This window comes from Pundamilia nyererei, unplaced genomic scaffold (assembly GCF_000239375.1).
Source record: "Pundamilia nyererei isolate P.nyererei 1_Seehausen unplaced genomic scaffold, PunNye1.0 scaffold00027, whole genome shotgun sequence".
Taxonomy (NCBI): Eukaryota; Metazoa; Chordata; class Actinopteri; order Cichliformes; family Cichlidae; genus Pundamilia; species Pundamilia nyererei.
The window spans coordinates 2,356,912-2,377,037 of NW_005187428.1; the positions used below are offsets into that span (position 1 = coordinate 2,356,912).

General features: G+C 39.9%; 1 protein-coding gene across 3 annotated transcripts; it reads right to left on the minus strand.

Moving 5' to 3' along the window:
* Nucleotides 1-9,898: 9,898 nt before the first annotated feature.
* Nucleotides 9,899-20,112, minus strand: LOC102208482 (vegetative cell wall protein gp1-like). 3 transcript variants are annotated; one of them, XM_005728114.2, is made up of 9 exons: nt 19,825-20,111; nt 16,324-17,188; nt 15,463-15,556; nt 14,128-14,308; nt 13,997-14,011; nt 13,709-13,792; nt 10,678-10,748; nt 10,404-10,539; nt 9,899-10,306 (listed from the first exon to the last, which is right to left on the minus strand). In XM_005728114.2, exons 1-9 carry the CDS (start codon nt 19,897-19,899, stop codon nt 10,283-10,285), a joined length of 1,545 nt encoding a protein of 514 aa, XP_005728171.1. In that variant the 5' UTR covers nt 19,900-20,111; the 3' UTR covers nt 9,899-10,282. The 3 variants fall into 3 exon arrangements, with proteins under 3 accessions (XP_005728171.1, XP_005728172.1, XP_005728173.1); XM_005728115.1 differs by lacking the exon at nt 13,997-14,011; XM_005728116.2 differs by lacking the exons at nt 9,899-10,306; nt 10,404-10,539; nt 10,678-10,748; nt 13,997-14,011 and having other exon boundaries at nt 13,726-13,792; nt 14,094-14,308; nt 19,825-20,112.
* Nucleotides 20,113-20,126: the final 14 nt, after the last annotated feature.

The following is a 20,126-nucleotide window of genomic DNA, read 5'->3' on the forward strand; positions in this document are numbered from 1 at the left end:
GAAAGTTTAGAGCAGACAAACATCCAGAATAATTCAGCATCAAGGTTGGATGTTGAGCCGTTTTCTTGCGAGAAATGATGGAGCAACAGAGAGAAAGAGTTTCTCAGCAGTGGCTCAGAGGCAGAGGACCTTATGATACTCACTGCCTTTGCGTTTACTAGACAGAAACCAAAGATAGAAATTTTACACGATTCCCAAATTCTGGGCTGGTTCTCATCCCGGAGAAAGTGCAGATAAATTGTCAACTATTGCCCTAATGGACTTGTGCTTTTTCACTTGATGGTAATCATTAAAGCTTGGAAAAATAAAAAGTGAAAGATTGTGGCTTACTGTGCTTTAAAAGTTGAGTGAAAATGAAACTGCTAAGTCATTTTCTGTAACAACCAGAACCATTACGCAAAATAACACAGTAACAAGACATAAGGTCAGCATGTTAAAATGATATCTGTGTCTTCATAACACGCAAATTAAAATAAATATATGAATAAAAAGAACAAATACATAAGCACAGGAATAAACACAAACACTTACCGAGCCGCCAGTCACCTGCGACACAGTGAATGACTTCCTCCTTGAAGACGTTTTCATACCCGCTTCTCCGGTTCAAAGCCACTCCTGTCCCGTACTGAGGTGTCCTGTATTATATTGTACTGTAGGTTCTGAGCTCCTCAGGGCTGTCTTCTCTCTGCGTAAGTGTGTGAGAGAGCTTGATGAGCGACAGAGGAGTTATGAGATGGAGATGCCGCTGTGAGCTCAGCCCTCCTTCCTTTCTCTCTTTTTACAGTCAGTATGAGCTGTTCATGCTGCCAGAGTCATTATTGTAACTGTGAGTCAACGCGGGCTCCACACAAACACAGGCACACACACACACACACACACACAAACACACACACACGAAGGCAAGCTGCACTTTATTCATATTTATATTTACAGTCATTTATGAAAGACGTAAACAGGGAGAATAGAAATGTCTTGAAAGCTTTACAAACGTGTTCCCACATGATAAAAACCCTCATAAAAAATCGACAGCAGCTGCTACCAAAGAGCTCACACACATTACACAAACATTACACACCCAGCATGACAAAGCATCCTTGGACTAGCCAGCACCAACAAGCGATTACTCTATGTGCGCACTTCATCCACATAAATCCATAGATTGATCTCCTCCATGGTTGTTTGGGGCCAAATGTAGAATGCTGTGAAAATACCACACATTGAGTAATTTTTTTTCCCTTCCAGTGTAGGCCTCCACTGGATTCCTGACCTGCAAATTGGCAAATTAAATTGTGTGCGGTGAAAAACAGAGGAACACAGCCCCGTTAAACTAACCACAACATAAAGTATCCTATCATTAACAGAAAAAACAGGCTTGAGCTTCCTCCGTGACGAGAACCACACAAGCTGGGAAATTCCCTGGCCGAGGGGGGAAGGGGAAAGGATGAAATAGGATCCATATGGAGGTGACAGGTGAGAGGGCACGACTCACAGACCGGGAATCTCACTCTGCATTCCTCTGGCTTGACGGGAAACAGGATAATTGCTCTTCCGGCGTAGTAAACTCATGCACATGCATATTGGAACACCAGACCACATGACCAAGCTTACTTTTCCCAGTATCCATTCCTCTGTTGTGAGTCAGCTGACCACAACATGACTCGTTCATCTCCTCCTTTGATCTTTCCATCCTGAAGATGCCAACGGAAGTGGCTGAAAGGTCTGAGTCACATTCACTTCTCACCCTGATTTCACTGTAAAACCCTCCTCTTCCCTCTCACTCACTACAACAACATCCACATTTTGATCCAGCTGTCATCTATCCAGCATCCACCTACACAATATAAGCACTTGTTTTTACTCACTCTGCCTTTTACCTCCCACCTCATTCACTTTCCTCCATCCGTCTATCCTGAGATGAATAAACAGCCCCAGCATTTCAAGGAATACCTCTGGATGTGTATCGTCCCACAGCCATCTCCTGCTCTCAATCCAACCTCCTGACCGACGTAGATCCCTAATCCTCACCAGCCGCCTCACCGGAGAAAAGCTCTGCTATAAAGACAGCGAGACTGAAAATATCTCTCCTCTCCTCGCTCTGATGCACTCTCCGTTTCTCTTCCTTCTTCTCTCTCTCTCTCGCTCTATCTCTCTCACTCTGTTTACAAATGAAGAGCAGCTTTAGAGACATGAGGCATAGTGAAACTGGTTCCCTGTAGATTATGAAGTCATGATGACCGGGGCATGCTGATCCAGTCATTACACCTTATGTTATGGGTTTATCCAAATAAACTGACTTCTCTGAAAATCAGTTGCATTTCTATTTGTTTAGGAAACAAGAACAAGAAGTGAAATTGAAGCAGGAGAGTGACATTTTTAGAAATGCACTCACTGGTATTCCTCGCTCGATTTAACCCCTTAATTCCATGTTTTCTAACAGCTCCGGAGACCTGATGCCAAAATTTGGATTAACTTTGGGCGTGTTGTCATGTGCAAAGATGGAGAGGAGAAAGCAAAACAAGACCGCCGATCACTGAAGAAAGTCCCACAAAATTACCTTCTGGTCAGCTGGGCCTCCTGGGCCTGCTTGGGTTCTCTCACTGTACTCCAGCTTCCTCCCACAGTTCAAAGAAGTGTATGTCAGATTGACTGGTGATTCAGACCTATCCATAGTAGCCTAGTGCCATCTGGAATAACACCTACTAGGTTAAATAGGAGGATGGATGACACATTTCTTGTGTTTATTGTAAAGTAAACTCTTTTTTGTTTCATTTTTCTGGAGCAGGAAGCTATAAACATGTAGTGGTTCCATGGTTTTGTAATGAGTCAGTCATAGTTGCTACATTTCACGCCCTCTGTGTTTCCCTGTCTCTGTCATCATGTTTAGTATTAGTATGTGGCTTGGCGTTAGCTATTTGTCTGTTGGTTACTTCCTGTTTTATTCTGAAGGCAAGTTTTCTCTTGTGTCTTGCTTTGGTTTCCTGTTTTTGTTTTCCATGCCCTTATTACTTGCTGTGTTTTCTTACTACCTCTGCCTAATCACAGGTCACCAGTATGTGTGTTTGTGTGTGTGTGTAGTCCTGCTTGTCTGCTTCGTGTGTGTCTACTGCTTGATACTCAAGAATGGTTTTGTTTTTAGACTTTGTATTTCTTGGAATTCCTGTAAGTGTCATGGTCCCTGGGTCACTGACACAGAAACTCTTTTTTGTTTCATTTTTCTGGAGCAGGAAGCTATAAACATGTAGTGGTTCCATGGTTTTGTAATGAGTCAGTCATAGTTGCTACATAGTTGCTAGACAAAACTAGGATTGTCTAGTTTTGACTGTCTTTGTATTACAGTTCTGTCTTGAGTATTGTTGACATTCTGTTTTTTTGTTATGGTGTTATGGTTATGTTACAGTTATCTGTGCATTAAGTTAATGGGAGGTTGTTTGTGCTGTTTGTGCCCCATTCTGTCCCCTCAGGCTTATGTCCACATTCTTCTGTTTCTGTGTCTATCTTGTATCTCTTAGTCTTGCTCTCAGTAATCATTACTTCCTGTTTTATTTGGATAGTCTCTTCTCAGTTCTGTTCAGTTTGTTCAATTTGACCCGTTCATTCAGTGAAACAGATCTTGCGGGGGCTACACAGTTGCTTCTACAGAGTGGCACTTGCTCCTATGTACTTCCACCTGATTAATTCTAAGTTTATAAGATTTCATTAGTTTCTTGGAAGTCATAATCACACACTAGTCAATGTATATTTATGAGTACAATATAATTTGTTTTCTATTAAATAACCTCAAAAAAATGACTGACAGTATCTTGAAGAAACATAGCAAAAATTAAACCTTTGCTGACACTCAATAATGTGGAAATTCTACTAAACACTAGATTGAATTTTCTCTAATTATTTTAACTCACATGTCACGTCAATCTCCCAGTCCTCCTTACTCTACACTCTGTTCCACTATAATTTAGAATACATTTTTAAAATGGTATCAATAATGTATAAAGCCCTACATGGGCAGGCTCCTGCTTATATATAGCAGAGCTACTGAGAACTTATAACTGCAGCCAACCTCACACATTATCTTCGAAATGTTCCATGCTCTTATTTAAAAACCAGAGGTGATGTTGTTGCTGCTTTGGAGCAGCCTTCCTCGGCCTATCTTTGCTAAATCTATGGTTTGTTTAACAGTAAATGTCTCCTGACAACACTTTATAATAGGCTAGCTTTTCCTTAATCTTTCTTCCATTATTTGTGGCCTTTTGTTCTTCTGATGTTTATATTGGAGTGCTTGTGCAGGAATGAATGAAAGACAGTGTGTTTAGACTCAGTTTACATGTATGAATATGTACAATTATGCTTAATGTGTTTTCATCCAAACATTGAAGCACTTTGTAACTGTATGTTTTAAAATGTGCTTTACAAGCCTATTATTATTATTATTATTATTATTATTATTATTATTATTATTATTAAATTGGCAGCTGCCACATGAAAAATAAACGGCAGCACTTAGCATTAACATAATTAACTGGAATTAATATCTGTATTTTACAGCTTTGTGTGATTTTTGACAGTATTCATCTCTTATAATCTCTTGTTTTAGTTGCAAGTGTTGCATTTTACTGTTATAATTTTAACCAGCTCATTACTGGTTAAATGCAAAGAAAGCTCAGCTGAGCTGAACTTCCTTTATACGCTTACACACACCATAGAAGCTGCTGAGAATAGTCGAGCATTAAGCAGCTAAGAATTCGAACAATTCAGACCTTCAGAAACAGGTTAGTATTCAAACACATGTAAAAGAAGGAGCGTACCTAGTGGGTGTGTTAAAAAACAAACAAACATTTATATGTCAGTGTAATCCGTTATTGCTGCCACCAAGTGGCTGAAAATTTGTGCTGAAAATTCAAAGTGAGCTGTGGCTGCTGGTGAAGGTGGCGTGGGTGTGGAAAGGATAAACGGGGGTGAAAAGGACAGCGTCATTGAACAATGACAGGATGGATGAATATGGGGTGTCAGCACAGGCAGAGGTGAAGATGGGTTGTTGACATGTTCTTTCCTCTCCACATGTCCTTTGAAGAGAAATGGATGAATACATTAAAAGAATAGTTGAGTAACAGGCACCGATATGGGGTTACTGTATGTCTCTGTGCACTGAAAATGGATTTGTATTATATATGAACAGACATCAAACACAATTTAAGGCCAGTGGCCAAGGTAACAAGAGTTAAAAAAAAACCCCAACATATAAAAACCCAGAGTTACGCAACTATGCTTATCGAGTAGTATAAAGGGTTCAGACATCCTTGGTAACAATCACTATCTTTTTTTTTTTTTTTTTTTTTTAAATTCTCCAAATGATCATTTGGAGCATTTGGAGAATTGGGTAACAATCACTATCAAAGAAAATTACAGGATTACATAACTCACCTCCATCAAAACTCACATGTAATATTCCCTAGGGATCGTAAATGGATATATTTACTTATACTTATGTTTTACATTAAAAGTAAATTGACATTCATGCAGACCTTCAGTTCTGTAGCATCTTTTTAATTTCAGCCACACGCACAACTCTCATGACAGCAGCAAAAGAGACGACCAATATTAAATTTTTTAAAACATGTTTTCAATGATAAGTTGTGATGTGAGGCTGATGAAGACAATATGTCAGCCAGTTGCTACGTCTTCACGTAGGTGTAATATGAGGTATTATTTGGTAACACTGAGTGGGTGATTGGGTTACAGAGGTGGGCTTTTCTATGCGGAATGAGATACTGCCTGGGCACACACACACATTTGCACACACAAACCTCATTTTTCTTCTCTTTATTTTATTGCAGCCAGCTCCCTAACAACCTGACTCACCTCCCTAGTTCCAAAGGCCCCATGTCCTTCAGAGAAATCCACATGTATTCATCATTTCGCAGGAAGATGAAAGATTTCAAAGCCAGAGATTTCTTGTGTGAAAGGTGCTTTTATTCAAGTCTTAATATAAAAAACATGCAATTAGATATTTCTTTTTGAAGACACTACAAAACCAACATTAGTTAAAAAAAACTGCCTTTTCCAAACCAGTTCTGACACTATAAGAGTTGCATTTAAATTTTAATGTACATCAATACTATGGTACAGCTTTCCTAAATGCCCATGGAAGTATTACTATTACCAGCAAGACATTATTGACTGATTTTTAAACATTTATATTTATAAACAACTATATCAATTTACTGAAAGAATTTTGTTCAGTAGAATAAAAATATATGCTACTTTCTTAAACACCTTGATATTTTTCTCTGTTATTCAGATAGAAAAACAATTAAATCCGCTCCATCGCTTCACATTGAATGAATGAAAAACATCAGATCAACTCTGATTATCTTCAGTTTAACATTGAGTTGTCATAGCAACAGTTCCTGGCACTGCATCTTTTATCAAGTATTTAAATGCTCAGTTGAACCTTTATTAGTTGCAAACTGCAGTGTTTCTACAGTTTGACGAATGTGGCTTGTAGCATTTGAGCTTGTGACACTGAACCAAACCAAAATGATGAATCACAAATTATATGAGTGACACCTTTTAGCAATGTTATCCATCCTTAATAAAAAGAGAGTTTGCAGCCATGATTGCAGGTAGGGATGAATACTGACAAAGGTCATTCCAGAAGTGGAGGACAATTTAGGCTCCAACAACAGCAAAATAAACAAATAAACAAATACATATATATACATACATAAAATGGACTTAAGAAATGTGTATAATTGAACGAAATAAAAACACATAAGTGGATTTATACTTTTATGTTTTATCTTGTCTTATAGCAGCGGCCCCCAACCCCCAGGCCACGGACCAGTACCAGGCCATGAGAGTTGAGGTTCGGGTGTGAAATTGATGGTTTTCAGGGTTTTTATTGTTATTTTTTTAATCGTTTTTATCGTTAACTCTGTTTCCCTGGGACTTTTCCAGTGTATTATGAAAAAAATCTTCTTTTTTTTTGTTACTGGTACTGGTTTTATTTTGTTGTATTTATCTGCGACACCTTAAAGGCCGGTCCATGAAAATATTGTCTGTGGCGCAAAAAAGGCTGCGGCCTTATAGGAACACACAATCTGGTTATCAAGAAGTTGGGACAAGAGAAAAATACCAAATTCACAGGAAGGGAAGAACCTGTCCTACAATTTTGAAAGATCCCAAGAAGCTTGAATAGCTACTGATGTGATTATTGATCGTCTCTTTATCCGCCTCCTTGGAGATTTCTGATTGAATTTCTGTGTGTGTGAGGGAGCTTTACTCTAGAGGTTTTATTATCTCTGAATCTGATGAGTTAAATGAGTTAAATAGTTAGTCAGTTAATCTTTCATGAGATCTTTTTTTTTTAGTTGAGTGAATAAACATTTTACTAGGTGAAAAACAAAAAAAGTACATCCAGACCAGTGTTAGTAGTCACAGATGTACAGTAGCGACTGAAATGCAGTTACATAATGTTTAACACACAAGCACACACTGCACTAGTGCATAAACGCAACAAGCCACAGACAAATGTTAGTAAGTTGGCCACCGCTTCCTCTGTGGCCAATGAGAGAAGCTGACGTCAGATCTGCTGAGGAGACCACAGCTTCACTTTGAAAGACAGTGAGGGGGATGAGACGTTAAGAGTTACTTTCAAAACACATTTGCAGCATTTTCAGAACTGAAAATGAAGCATTCTTTGGTTGTTAAGCATAAAAAACAAACAATACAGAATGTAGTCACAAACTTCCTCATCCTATCCAGTCTTTGCATGTAAACTCTTCGCTTGACAAGTCTCTGCAACCGCGCAGAAACCAAGCACACGTGCAAACAGCCACTTCCTCCTCAGATGAAGCAGAACACGGTGTACCTTAGATCACACGAGAAACATCTTAGCAGACACGAACACCAGGCCTTGATTTAGATGCTTTGCGGTTTTAACCAAAATTAGGATCCAAGTAACACAAAACTGGAAAACTGATGACGCAGAGGCTTTTCTAAATGTAACTAACCATGTCTTTGAAGTAGCTTACTGATACGCTTTTAAGTATTTCCCTTTTTATCTAGTTTTATATTGAATTATTATTGCTCATTAATGTAAAATTTGTAGTTGACTGAAGAGGAGCTATTTTGTATTTGACTACAATGGTTTGTTAAATTAGATGCATTTATATATGTTCTCTAAACCAGTATCAAAACAGCTGCTGTGAAAACACCAAAATCAGTCGCTTCAGCTGTACAGGTATCAATTTTTAGATCATTTAGTGTATGACCAAATATATATTTCCAGTTCTTCATATACTTTGTGTGCAAAGTAATTAAAGCAACTTCATCTCTCTCCTGTTTTTATACTGCTGGGTCAGTCTCAGGAGTTTGGAAAGAAATTACTGGACTTCTTTAAGTTTGGAGATGGTGGAGAGTCCCAGGGACTTAATCCATAGTGGGATTAAGTATTGACCATGAGCCAAGGTGTGGAAAAAGGTGTGGGTCATTATCAGCAGAGGTTTTGGGCGTAACCGTCGTGATACCTTGCCTCACCCTATAATGTGACCGATTGAGATCACGTGAGTCGAGGTTGAAGCGTCTGGGAAGGGATCTCAAAACTGCACCGCAGATCACAGACAATTGGTGTTGTAAGCCACCTCTTTTGTTCAAAGATCATTCCCTCCTCTTTCAAACCATCTGTCTTCTCTGTCCAAAAAGTGAGCACTGGCATCCTCGAAATAATGACCTTTGACCTTTAGATGCAGATGTCCAGCTGAGTCATGTCCAGTCGAGGTGGCTCTTCTACGTTGTGCTATGCATTTATGGAGTGGCTGGTTGGTTTCTCTAGTGTAGAAGTCTGAGCACTCCTCGCTGCACTGCTTAGAGAAGTCCAGTCTCTTTCTTTCCAAGCTCATTAGACTACCATGATCAGGATGGGTGAGAACCTACACAGACATTTAGATGGGGTCAGGTTGACCTGTGAAGTTCAGAATAGGGAAGAACGGTGATACTTTGCATAAACAACATGAACAACATCCTTTACGCCTTGTATTTGTGCTTCAGGTGTAATGGTGGGGCAGATATTGGCACACTTTGAGCATTGTTTAAACACCACAGCCACCACAGAGTATTTTTGTTGACCATGTCCATCTCAGTGGGGCCACAGTGTACCCATCTTCTGATGCCAGTTTCCAGCAGGATAATGCAACATGTCCCAAAGCTTAAATGATCTCAAACTGGTTTCTTGAACATAGTAATGGATTCACTGTATTTAAATAGCCTCCACAGTCACCAGAGCATCTTTGGGATGTGGAGGAACAGGAGATTCACATCATGGATGTTCAGCTGACATAGTTCAAAATCCCCTTCTTTTGCAAATATTTCTTACTTTAATAACTAACAGTATAATGTGATAAAAGCGAATAAATTGACTGACAATTTATTGATTGATTGATTGTATTGACGGGTGTGACTTCTTGAAACTGCACCAATTTTCTTGAAATGACCTCCAAGACAGAAACTTGAACCTATTTTCGTAATACTGATTTTTTTTTATGCCATAAAAAGTAACTGTGCAGAAAGGAGACCATCTTCCATTTGTGGTAAAACGATGATCACATGTCCACTGTCACATATAAGCATTTCTACGTAGGTTGTTTATGCACCTGCACTTCTGCTGTCCAGTGCTCCATCTTATTTGCGATGTTCAGGATGTTGTGTTTATGAGTTTTCTTTTTTTGCTTTGCATCCATAATTTTGCCACAAGTAATGAGCTATATCACAGAAAAACAGCCGCTTTACCTCCCTGAGAGCATCAACTGGATTTCATAAGCACAGTAATAAAATTTTTATTAAATTGTGAACTCAAAATCAGCAGGGGGCAGCACATGCACAGACACAAACACACGCACGAATATTTTCTTTAACCGTGAACCATTATGTTCCACATCAAGGTTTACTGATGGATTTAATTTTTTCTTCGTTGTTACACTCTGCTCACTCAGTAGTTCCTTCATGCGTTCACACTCTGATAAACAGCTTTTATAACTTCAAGGCACGTGTGTAAAACGATTAATCAGGCTCTCAGTCTGCAAATGTTCTGCTTGTCTGTTGTGTTTTGCTTCATTTAAAAGAAAAAAGCAAGCACTTAAAAATTAATTTTGCCGTTGCATCGATATAATTGCTTTGATCCCATGATGAGCAGCAGACTAAAGTGTCCTTTTAGTTAACGTCTGCATGCGTCTGGCACTTCTTTGGGTACATAGAAAGGCTGCAGTAGTCTGCCAGGATGCGGTCCACATTAACCGCCTGTTCTCATCTTATTCTGTGAGAGGAGAGAGATGGTTTAAAATGATCAATAAAGATCCACAGCAAATGAGGTATGAAATCAAATAATGTGTTTAAGTCAAGTCGGGTCGTACTTTCTTGGCTTCGTCCACACACTGCATGTAGGCAGCGGCAATGCGCGAGCAGTGCAGAGTCTTTCCCGTGTTCTCCTTGTAGCATTTTAATATCTGACTCTGCAAGTCTCCACACACTGGGTGGGTGTTAAAACGACTGAGAGAGAGATGAAGAAAATAATATTAAATAACATTTGCTTCATTCTTATGATTCAAACTTAACTTACATCAAATAAAAGCTGTAATAAGGCTTACATGACACTACACATAAACAAATTAAAGTGCTCTGACTTACGTAAAACGGCTGAGAGTCTCTTCTTTGCCCTTCCGGAAGCTCTCGACAGAGACTTTGTAAAACTCTGCACACTGCCAAAGTGGTAAAAAACACACACATTAGCCTCAACATAACATATCACAACTGCTTCAAAAAAATCCCACAAAAGAAATTCAGGACGTGACAGCTCCTCAGTGGCCAAAATTGCATTTAAAGACCCCGAAAACATGTTTTAGCTCAACTTCACGGTTCTATCACTGGTGTCAGCTGTAAAAGGTGGTGCTACATGTGTGTAGGCTCTAATTAGGATCCAGACATGTTGGAATTAAAGTGTGATGACATTTGTTAAGGTGTTTGATCATGTACCTATGGCACTGTTAATAAAATGAAAACAAAGCGCAGCATACTGCTGTATCTTGGATTGGCACATGGGTGCATTTACAATGCAATTTGATACCTGAAGAAAGTAATTAACAGTTTCAAATAGTTCCAGATATACTGCTGAAAAATTAAAGGATCACTTAATAATTTTAACATCAAGCCCAGAAAGGATTGACGATTTGATAATTTTGGTTTCCACTAACTGGTGTTGTTTCATTTCTTTCTCCACAAATTATTCAGTGTGCAGTACTGTGCAAAAGTCTTTTTTGTTAGGAAAATGGGAAATAGCCAAAACGTGCAGATATACATGGAAAACAAAGTTGTATAATTCTAACAACTGTCCTCAGGAATCGCTCTGTAAATTTCTTGAAAGACATTCAAAGCTCTTCTTTGGATCCTGGCCTCTTTTTATTCTGTTCTCTTTCAAGATGACCCCACACTGCTTTAATAATGTTCAGGTCTGGGCTCTTGGGGGGGCAATCCATGAGTGCTAGTCATGGTTAGTCATTGCATGTTTTGTGCAGTGCCTTTGGGATCATTTTCATGCTGAAAAGTCACTTTCCAGATGATCCTAGATGGTGGATCAAAATCTGAACGTACTTTTCTGCGTTCATAATTCCATCAGTTTTGACAAAAATCCCCAACACCACTGACTGAAATGCAGCTCCAAGTGATGACAGAGCAGTCAGTCACTGTTGAACCTCTCTTCTGACCCCTGCTGTACAGATTGATAATCACTTGAAAACAAAATCGTCATTCAAATCTGGGTTCATCACTACATAAGACCTGCTGCTACTGATTTTCAGCCCATTATCTTGTGTAAAGATAATGAGCTGAAAGACATAAAGACCTGGATGGCCGCTAACTTTCTGCTTCTTAATTCAGATAAAACTGAGGTTATTGTACTCGGCCCTGAAAATCTTAGACATATGGTCTCTAACCAGATTCGATGGCATTACTTTGGCCTCCAGTAACACTGTGAGGAACCTTGGAGTCATTTTTGACCAGGACATGTCCTTCAATGCACATATTAAACAAATATGTAAGACTGCTTTCTTCCATTTGTGCAACATCTCTAAAATTAGAAATATCCTGTCTCAGAGTGACGCTGAAAAACTAGTTCATGCATTTATTACTTCCAGGCTGGACGACTGCAATTCATTATTATCAGGATGTCCAAAAAAACTCCCTGAAAAGCCTTCAGCTAATCCAAAGTGCTGCAGCAAGAGTCCTGACAGGGACTAGAAAGAGAGAGCATATTTCTCCTGTTTTGGCTTCCCTTCATTGGCTTCCTGTTAAATCCAGAATTGAATTCAAAATCCTGCTCCTCACATACAAGGTCTTAAATAATCAGGCTCCATCCTATCTTAATGACCTTGTAGTACCATATCACCCTATTAGAGCACTTCGCTCTCGCTCTGCAGGCCTACTTGTTGTTCCTAGAGTATTTAAAAGTAGAATGGGAGGGAGAGCCTTCAGTTTTCAGGCCCCTCTTCTGTGGAACCAGCTTCCAGTTTGGATTCGGGAGACAGACACTATCTCTACTTTTAAGATTAGGCTTAAAACTTTCCTTTTTGCTAAAGCATATAGTTAGGGCTGGACCAGGTGACCCTGAATCCTCCCTTAGTTATGCTGCAATAGACGTAGGCTGCCGGGGATTCCCATGATGCATTGAGTTTTTCCTTTCCAGTCACCTTTCTCGCTCACTATGTATTAACAGACCTCTCTGCATTGGATCATATCTGTTATTAACCTCTGTCTCTCTTCCACAGCATGTCTTTTATCCTGTCTTCCTTCTCTCACACCAACCGGTCGCAGCAGATGACCCCGCCCCTCCCTGAGCCTGGTTCTGCCGGAGGTTTCTTCCTGTTAAAAGGGAGTTTTTCCTTCCCACTTTAGTTGTTGGGTTTTCTCTGAATCTATTATTGTACGATCTACTGTACAATATAAAGCGCCTTGAGATGACTGTTGTTGTGATTTGGTGCTATATAAATAAAATTGAATTGAATTGAATTAATCCAGCTTATCTTTTTCTCCCTGTTTTCCTGCCTTAAAAATAGCTTCTTGACATCCACCAGAGAGACCATTTCTAACACGGCTTCAGTGAACAGCAGATGGCTGAAAGGCCAAATGAAACTCAGGTCCTGTGTCAGGTCTTTGCTGGATTTTTCCCCCCATTTCTTAATTACATGACGTTCAGATTTTGATCATTTGCTGTAGATACTTTTTCGGCCTACAACTCGCTCTTTTGTCCCTAATGTCTCTGGTTACCTTTAATACTTTGAAGGACACACTGAGATTACACAAGTTACAAGATAGTTTGGCTCCTTAGAAGCAAAATATAATAAAGGGTGACTCAAGACTTTTGCTCAGTACCATATGTCAGTAAAGATTTTCAAGTTGAACATTTAATTTATCAAGATCTGATGTCTGATTGTGTGTTGAGGGTTGCCTAAATTTTGGAGTAATATATACATCACATTAGATTAGATTACAACTGGAATTTTTCAAAACTAGTTAAAAAGCCAGTTAGGCATACACGTTGTCTTTTGTTTACAGTCTCCCCCCCCCGGCCACTCGACACATCTCTAGCAAAACATAGTCTCGCTTTAAACCTGTAAGAACTTTAAACATATAAGAATTACTTCAAGTCTCAAAAATGTTAACTAACCTTTGTATCGAGTTTTGCAAGATGTTCCTTGTAGAGAGCGTCTCGTTTCTTCAGCTCTTTCTCCTTCTCCTCCAGCTGATGAGCCTGCGATAATGTAACATTCATAGAAGATATCAGCACAGCTCTGAAAACGTCATATTGAAATTTTGTAGAGGCTGACACTCAATTTACATGCGGTTTTTTCAGGGTCAATTTTTCCTGTTTTTCAAAGTTACAGCTGCAACTCATGTCTGTGATTTGCAGCTGTTTGAGAGTGAGGCATGCATGCATGCATCTCTATCGTCCTACCTTCAGCTCCATCCACTGAAACAACAACGCGGCAAGAAAGAAAAAGAAGCACATTAAAAGGAGGAAAGAGTTTTGTATTTACAGCAGAGTTCCTCACATATTCAGAGTCAAGCGTGTCTTCCTTTGCTTACATAAAGCTGCACCATGAGCTTCTCATCTTCCGTCTTCATTCGCTCTTTCATGATAGTGTCTGTGAGCTTCTCCGTGCTCGCCGCCCTCTCAGCCTCCAGAATCTTCTTCACCTGCTCCTCCACCCGAGCCCGAGCTGCTGCCCTCGCCTCAGCTCGAACCTGCACCCTCATCTCCTCCAACCTTCACATGCACAAAGTGCATCTTTTAAAGAACTTAGAGTTGATTAATCGATAAGCTGATCAACTGAGAATGCATCAGCAGCAACTGCTCAAGTGTGCAGATATCCTGGGATAATTATACTTAATTAATAAGAATATATTCTCTAACTGGGGAGGGGCTGTAGATCTAGTACACTCTGCTTCTGTATGTGTAAGACACGGATTGATACAGTTCAAGGTGTTACACAGACTCCACTTGTCAAGGGAGAAACTGGCAAGAATGTACCAGGGGGCCGATCCGACCTGCCCCAGATGTAGACAGGTGCCAGCCAACTTATGCCACATGTTCTGGTCTTGTTCCAGGCTGAAAGACTTTTGGGCTAACATCTTTAGAACATTCTCATTCATTTATACTAAAGATATGGAACCAATGCCTCTGACAGCCATCTTTGGTGTGGCACCGAGGGAAACGCAACTAACAGCCTCTCAGAGGAAGGCAATAGCATTCACCTCATTGTTGGCTAGGAGAGTGATTCTATTCAATTGGATAAAGGCAACACTGCCATCCCATAAACGCTGGGTGGAGGAGGTGATGGCACACCTCAAATTAGAACATCTCAGATTTACTATACAGGGCAACACCAAGAAATTCTTTAAGGTCTGGCAGCCTTTCATTTCCTATTTTGAAGATGAGTTTTCGTCTACTCCATAACTGGCAACTCCCCCCCCCCATTTATTTATTTTTTCTCTCTTTTCTCTGTCTGGGTATAGTTTGTCTTACACTGTGTTGTAGGAATTGAGTTCGAGCTTTTCTGTATGAATGATATGCTTTCTGAAAACTCAATAAAAACACTTTGATTAAAAAAAAATAAGAATATATTCTCTGATATTCAAAGTTTTGATTGCAGTTTAACTTTAAAATCTTTGTTATCGCTATTTAAATATTATATTTATTATTGATTTATGGCGTTTTTGCTTAAAAAATGAATACATTCGAATGTTTTCCTATTAAATAGAATTAGTGACTAAATAATTAATGTGGCATCTTGAGCAGAAATGTGTGCATCGGTACAGATCGACTACAAACTTCTACAGTTGTGTTTTTATCTTATCAGAAGGGACAAATGAGACAGCAAGATTCAAAACTCAGTAAAACATTCAGTCTTGTGTCCTTACTGCCTCTGTAGCTCCTGCCTCTTCTGGTCGATCTCCTCCTTCAGACTTCTCTGCATCTCCTCTTTGAGCTTCTGCCTCAACTCGTCTTCCGACACTTGAGAAGAAACAAACAAAGCAATGATTGCAAACATGTTAAATCTACTGATTAAATTTGATCTCCTACTAAAAGCCTGAAACTCTTTCCAAATGAAAGCCTCAAACATAACTTGAACATCACTGCTTTAGAACGCTGAAATGAAACTTCTACCAGAAATAATGGTCTGAAATAATGGTTACACATTGGTAATAAGAAAAGCAACAAATGGTGTGTCCCTGTGTACTTATTTTTCTGATATGAGTGCTTGATCTTCTTCACAGAGTCAGTATAGTAAGAAGCAAGGAAACGGAGAACCTCACTGGGAGGCAAATCTGCTGAGGTGGTAGGTGGCGTGTTCTGGCACACGCTACAGTTCGGGTCAATTCCACTGAATGCTCTGCCTCAGAGATTTCCGGATGTTACACTGTAACTCTGTAATGTATTTTAGGCTTGGAAACTTCAAACTGCTGCTTTCAGCTCTTGTTAACTGAAATGATCCTGCAGACAATAGACGGAAATGCTCATTCTCAAATCTTAATCCCACCTTAGAGACAAGTGGTTTATTATTATTATTATTACACTTTTTGGATGCTTCATCAGCTGTATCTCTCTCATTTCCTCAGAGTCATGTGATTTGGACTTTAATTCTGCATACTTGTGTATCTGACTGAGCAACATTATAAGGTTTGTCCTATTAACCTCCATGTCCTTAGCCACAGCATGCACTTCAAAGCATCACAAGAGCTAATTGGAAATGCCAAAAGATTAGGATGTTTCAGACTCACCTGTCACAGGTGGAGGTGGTGTTGTGACAACAGGTACTTCCTTCTCATCAAAAGGAGGCACAGATGGGTTCTTGGGGGACTCCTCGGTTGGTGGCGGTGGAGCTAGAGGTGGGTGAGTTGGGGCAACAGCTTGCTCCACACAGTGACAAGATGGAGATGTTTCTTCAAAAGAGAGCATTGGAGGTGCTAGAGCGTCCTCTGGAGGAGGTGGAGATTGAGCACATGGAGGCTCTGGATCAATAGCTGGAACCACGACTGGTGCCTCCACTTGACACCGCTGGTCCACTTCCTCCACTGGTCCAGATGGAGTAGATTCAACCGTGGGTGGAAGTTGGACTGTTTCTACTGGTGGAGGTGATGGGGTAACAGATTCTAGAGGTTCAACAGATGGAGTGACAGTAGCGGGCTCAATATTAGTGGGGGGTGTTTGAGATGAAGGTTCAGGTGGAGCCAGAGATGCTTGAGATGACTCTACAGACGTGGGTAGGATTAAGGTTTCAGCAGAAGGTGGGACTTCAGCAGGGGGTGGAGGAAGGGGCTCTACAGGTGCTTTGACTCCTGGGGAAGGGGTGGATGGAGTTTGAGCTGCAGGCTCTGGAGGGGCTGGAGGAAAGGAGTGAAACTGCACAGGAGGAGGCGGGATGAGCTTAACAGCAGGAGCAGGTTCCACTGTTGGAACTGTGGCTCCCTGAGAAGGAGGAGAAAGAGAAGGAGGTGGTGCTGCGATAACTGTAGGTGGAGGAGGTGACAAGTGTTCCACAGAAGAGGTGGGATCTGGAGAAGCCACTGGTTTTGATGCATGAGCGAGATGCGGCGAGACGACCTCTGGCGACAGCTTCATCCGCTTGATGACTCGGTCTGACAGCTGATGAAAGAAGAATAATAATAACCGTAAGCGCCACCTGCAGGCCACAAAGAGCAAATTCAAATGTTTCCCATGCTGGTGCTCTGCTCTCTATCACAGGTTCAAGTCTTGCGTAAGTAATGTGAAGTTTACGCATCACTGCCATTAAACACTGCAGCGTTATTTCGTAAGACTCAGCGTGCCACTGAACAAGTGTCCAAAGGAATTTTATATCAAATACATCAGAAAATAGGTCTCCTTGTTTCTTGTAAATATAATTGAAAAGACCTTCAGACTGTCTGACCTTTAATATTTTCTAAGAGAAATTCAGAATAAGAACAAATGAGAAATAATGTTATTTTATTTGTGCTTTTGTCTGTTGAACAGCCACCGGCAGTGACATAAATACACATTCAAAATCCAGAGAAGCGACTTTGGTACAGCCTTGCTGCCCTTTGAAAAAGTAACACTTACTGAGAAAGATGAAAGCATAAATGGTATATAACTTTATTTGTTTAAGAGTGAAGAACCTATCACTTTTATGCAACAATATATTTTCTTAAAAGAGTTCTTATCAAATACCATGACCAAGGCTACATCAGTGGAGAAGTTTAATGACTTTTAAGAAAACAGAAAGCCCAGCAGTATTGCAGCATTGAAAACAAGCCAATCAATCCAATGATATGTCAAACAAAACAATAACTGACAGTTTTTAAATTGAAATTGTGCTGTTTTTAAAACACAATCTCAAACACCACTGGCTCAAATGATGCTCCAAACCACGACAGAGCCTCCGTCGTGCTTTTACACAGCGGAGGCTCTGTAGACACTTCTCTCCTGACCTCCTCCATAAATTCAAGATTTGAACCTACAACTTCAAATTTAGCTTCATCACTATATAAATTTAGTTGGCCTTGAATTTCAGCCATCCTTCCACTGAGACCATTTCTGATGAAGCTTTAGCAAAAAGTGTCCTATTATAATTATTATTAGGACTTAACTTTCAGATGCGTTTCATCTAATCTGCATAGTTTTTTTAAGCCTGCCACTTCAAAATGAGAGAAAAAGGAAAGAAATGAGAGGTGGCTCAAGACTTTTGCACCTTGCTGTATTTAAGGACCCCAGTGCCTGTATTTAAATCATTCACATTTCTCGGGACTTTTTTGGTGTTATGCTGCCTCCCACTGACAGCACATAACACCAACTAGCAATATGCCTTCTGCATATTTGGACACACTTTAATACAATCTGTAAATACGATCATTCTTGACAAAATCAGAGGCTTGAGCCAGCTCCTACTGGAGAATTATATATTTTAGGATCATTTTTTTTATTGCGATCAATTCATGCAGTAAAATTTTATTCTTTGAAGCCAGGGATGTCAAACTCATTTTACCCTGTTGGTCACATCCAGCCCACTTTGATTTTAATTGGGGTGAAAATCCCCTCTGTCAGTGTAAAGAAATGTAACTGCACACTTAATCCCTGTGATATCTCAATGTAAGAAAAAGGAAGTATGTTTTTCTACGTGACAAAGGAACTGTGCTGTAGTTAATAAAAGAAATCTTTGAGCAGGACTATTCTGGCTTAAATTGTAACAAATAAAAGCATAAAACTACAGAAAGATGTTCTGGTAGGTCATTGCCCAGACCGTCCGGTAATTATAAAGAATAATATTTTTGTTATTTTATTTTATTTTATTTATTTGTTTATTTTACTTTACAGTAGACAGATTAAAAAAGGAATTTCTCTAGTGGATAGTGAGAAAAATAGTAACTTTAGTGTTTTTCATTTAACTATTAATTTATAACTTTGGTGACAAATACAGAGTCAAATACTGAATAGCAGTTTCTATCCTGTTTTTCTTATATTACTCTTTTGTAATTATATTTAAACCTTTTCTCTTGACCCCGCAGGGACTTTCACTTAATTTGTTACAATGACAATAAAGATATTCTGATTCCGTGTAGTATGAATGGTGGCTGGGCTGTCTTTATTAGCAGAACAAGCTGTAAAATTTATGAAAATACAGTTCAAAGTCCAAAATAAAAAAAAGAACAAACCCCAATCCTGTGGGCCAGACTGGCCGGATTCAGGCACGCGGGTCTAATATTTGACACCCCTAATACAAACCAAAGTAAAAGTGCTGTTGTTACACTGTAATGTCACCAATAGAGGTCGATAAAGGTCGCAGATTGAGAATGGCATTATTTACCTGAAATAAAGCTGATTTAATTATCGATATGATGCCGTAAAGAATTAACCCATAGTTTGGATATTACAGGAATTTAAAGACTTTGTGAAGCAGCACTTCCACACGTGTGGGGAATGTAAGGCGAGCATGCACTTTCTATTTTTAACCCCTACACCAGAGGGATGCCGCTGACTTTGTGCGGGGTGATTTTAGCAGACTTTAAAAAATGGAAAGAAAAAAAAATTTCAACAAGGGCGTCTGAGACAGGAATGGTAAATGGCCTGTATTTATATAGCGCTTTACTAGTCCCCAAGGACCCCAAAGCACTTTACATATCCAGTCATCCACCCATTCACACACACATTCACACACTGGAATGACAGGAAATCACTGACTTGCACTGATGCGCTGTGCAGCCGTGCGCTATACTGATGGAAACAGCTCTAAACAAGCCTTCACTCACCCGAATGCCCTTCAGAAAAGTAATTCCTCCGCCTTCATCTTCCTCGCAGAAGTGACTCGGGCTGTTTCCCCCCATCACTGCCCCTGCTGAAACTACAGCACCCACAGCGTGGACGAGTGCTTAGTGACATAAAACCCAAACAGCTGCCCTTCCCACCACCGACGGGGAATAACATGAGCAGCCATTGGATGGAGTTGAACACCACCCCCCTGGATTGGTCCATTGCGCATTAGTCAGTGAAACGTAAGAGAACAGAGTGTCCCAGCTTTAAGCATTCATAAAACTCACTTAAAAAGGAAACA

What these genes read in the sequence shown, in the direction of transcription:
- LOC102208482 (XM_005728114.2), bottom strand. Translation starts at nt 19,899, where the DNA reads ATGGGGGGAAACAGCCCGAGTCACTTCTGCGAGGAAGATGAAGGCGGA. An exon ending in CTTTTCTGAAGGGCATTCGG is followed by an intron (nt 17,189 to 19,824) that starts GTGAGTGAAGGC and finishes TTCTTTCATCAG; the next exon opens with CTGTCAGACCGAGTCATCAA. An exon ending in GAGACTCTCAGCCGTTTTAC is followed by an intron (nt 10,540 to 10,677) that starts GTAAGTCAGAGC and finishes TCTCTCTCTCAG; the next exon opens with TCGTTTTAACACCCACCCAG.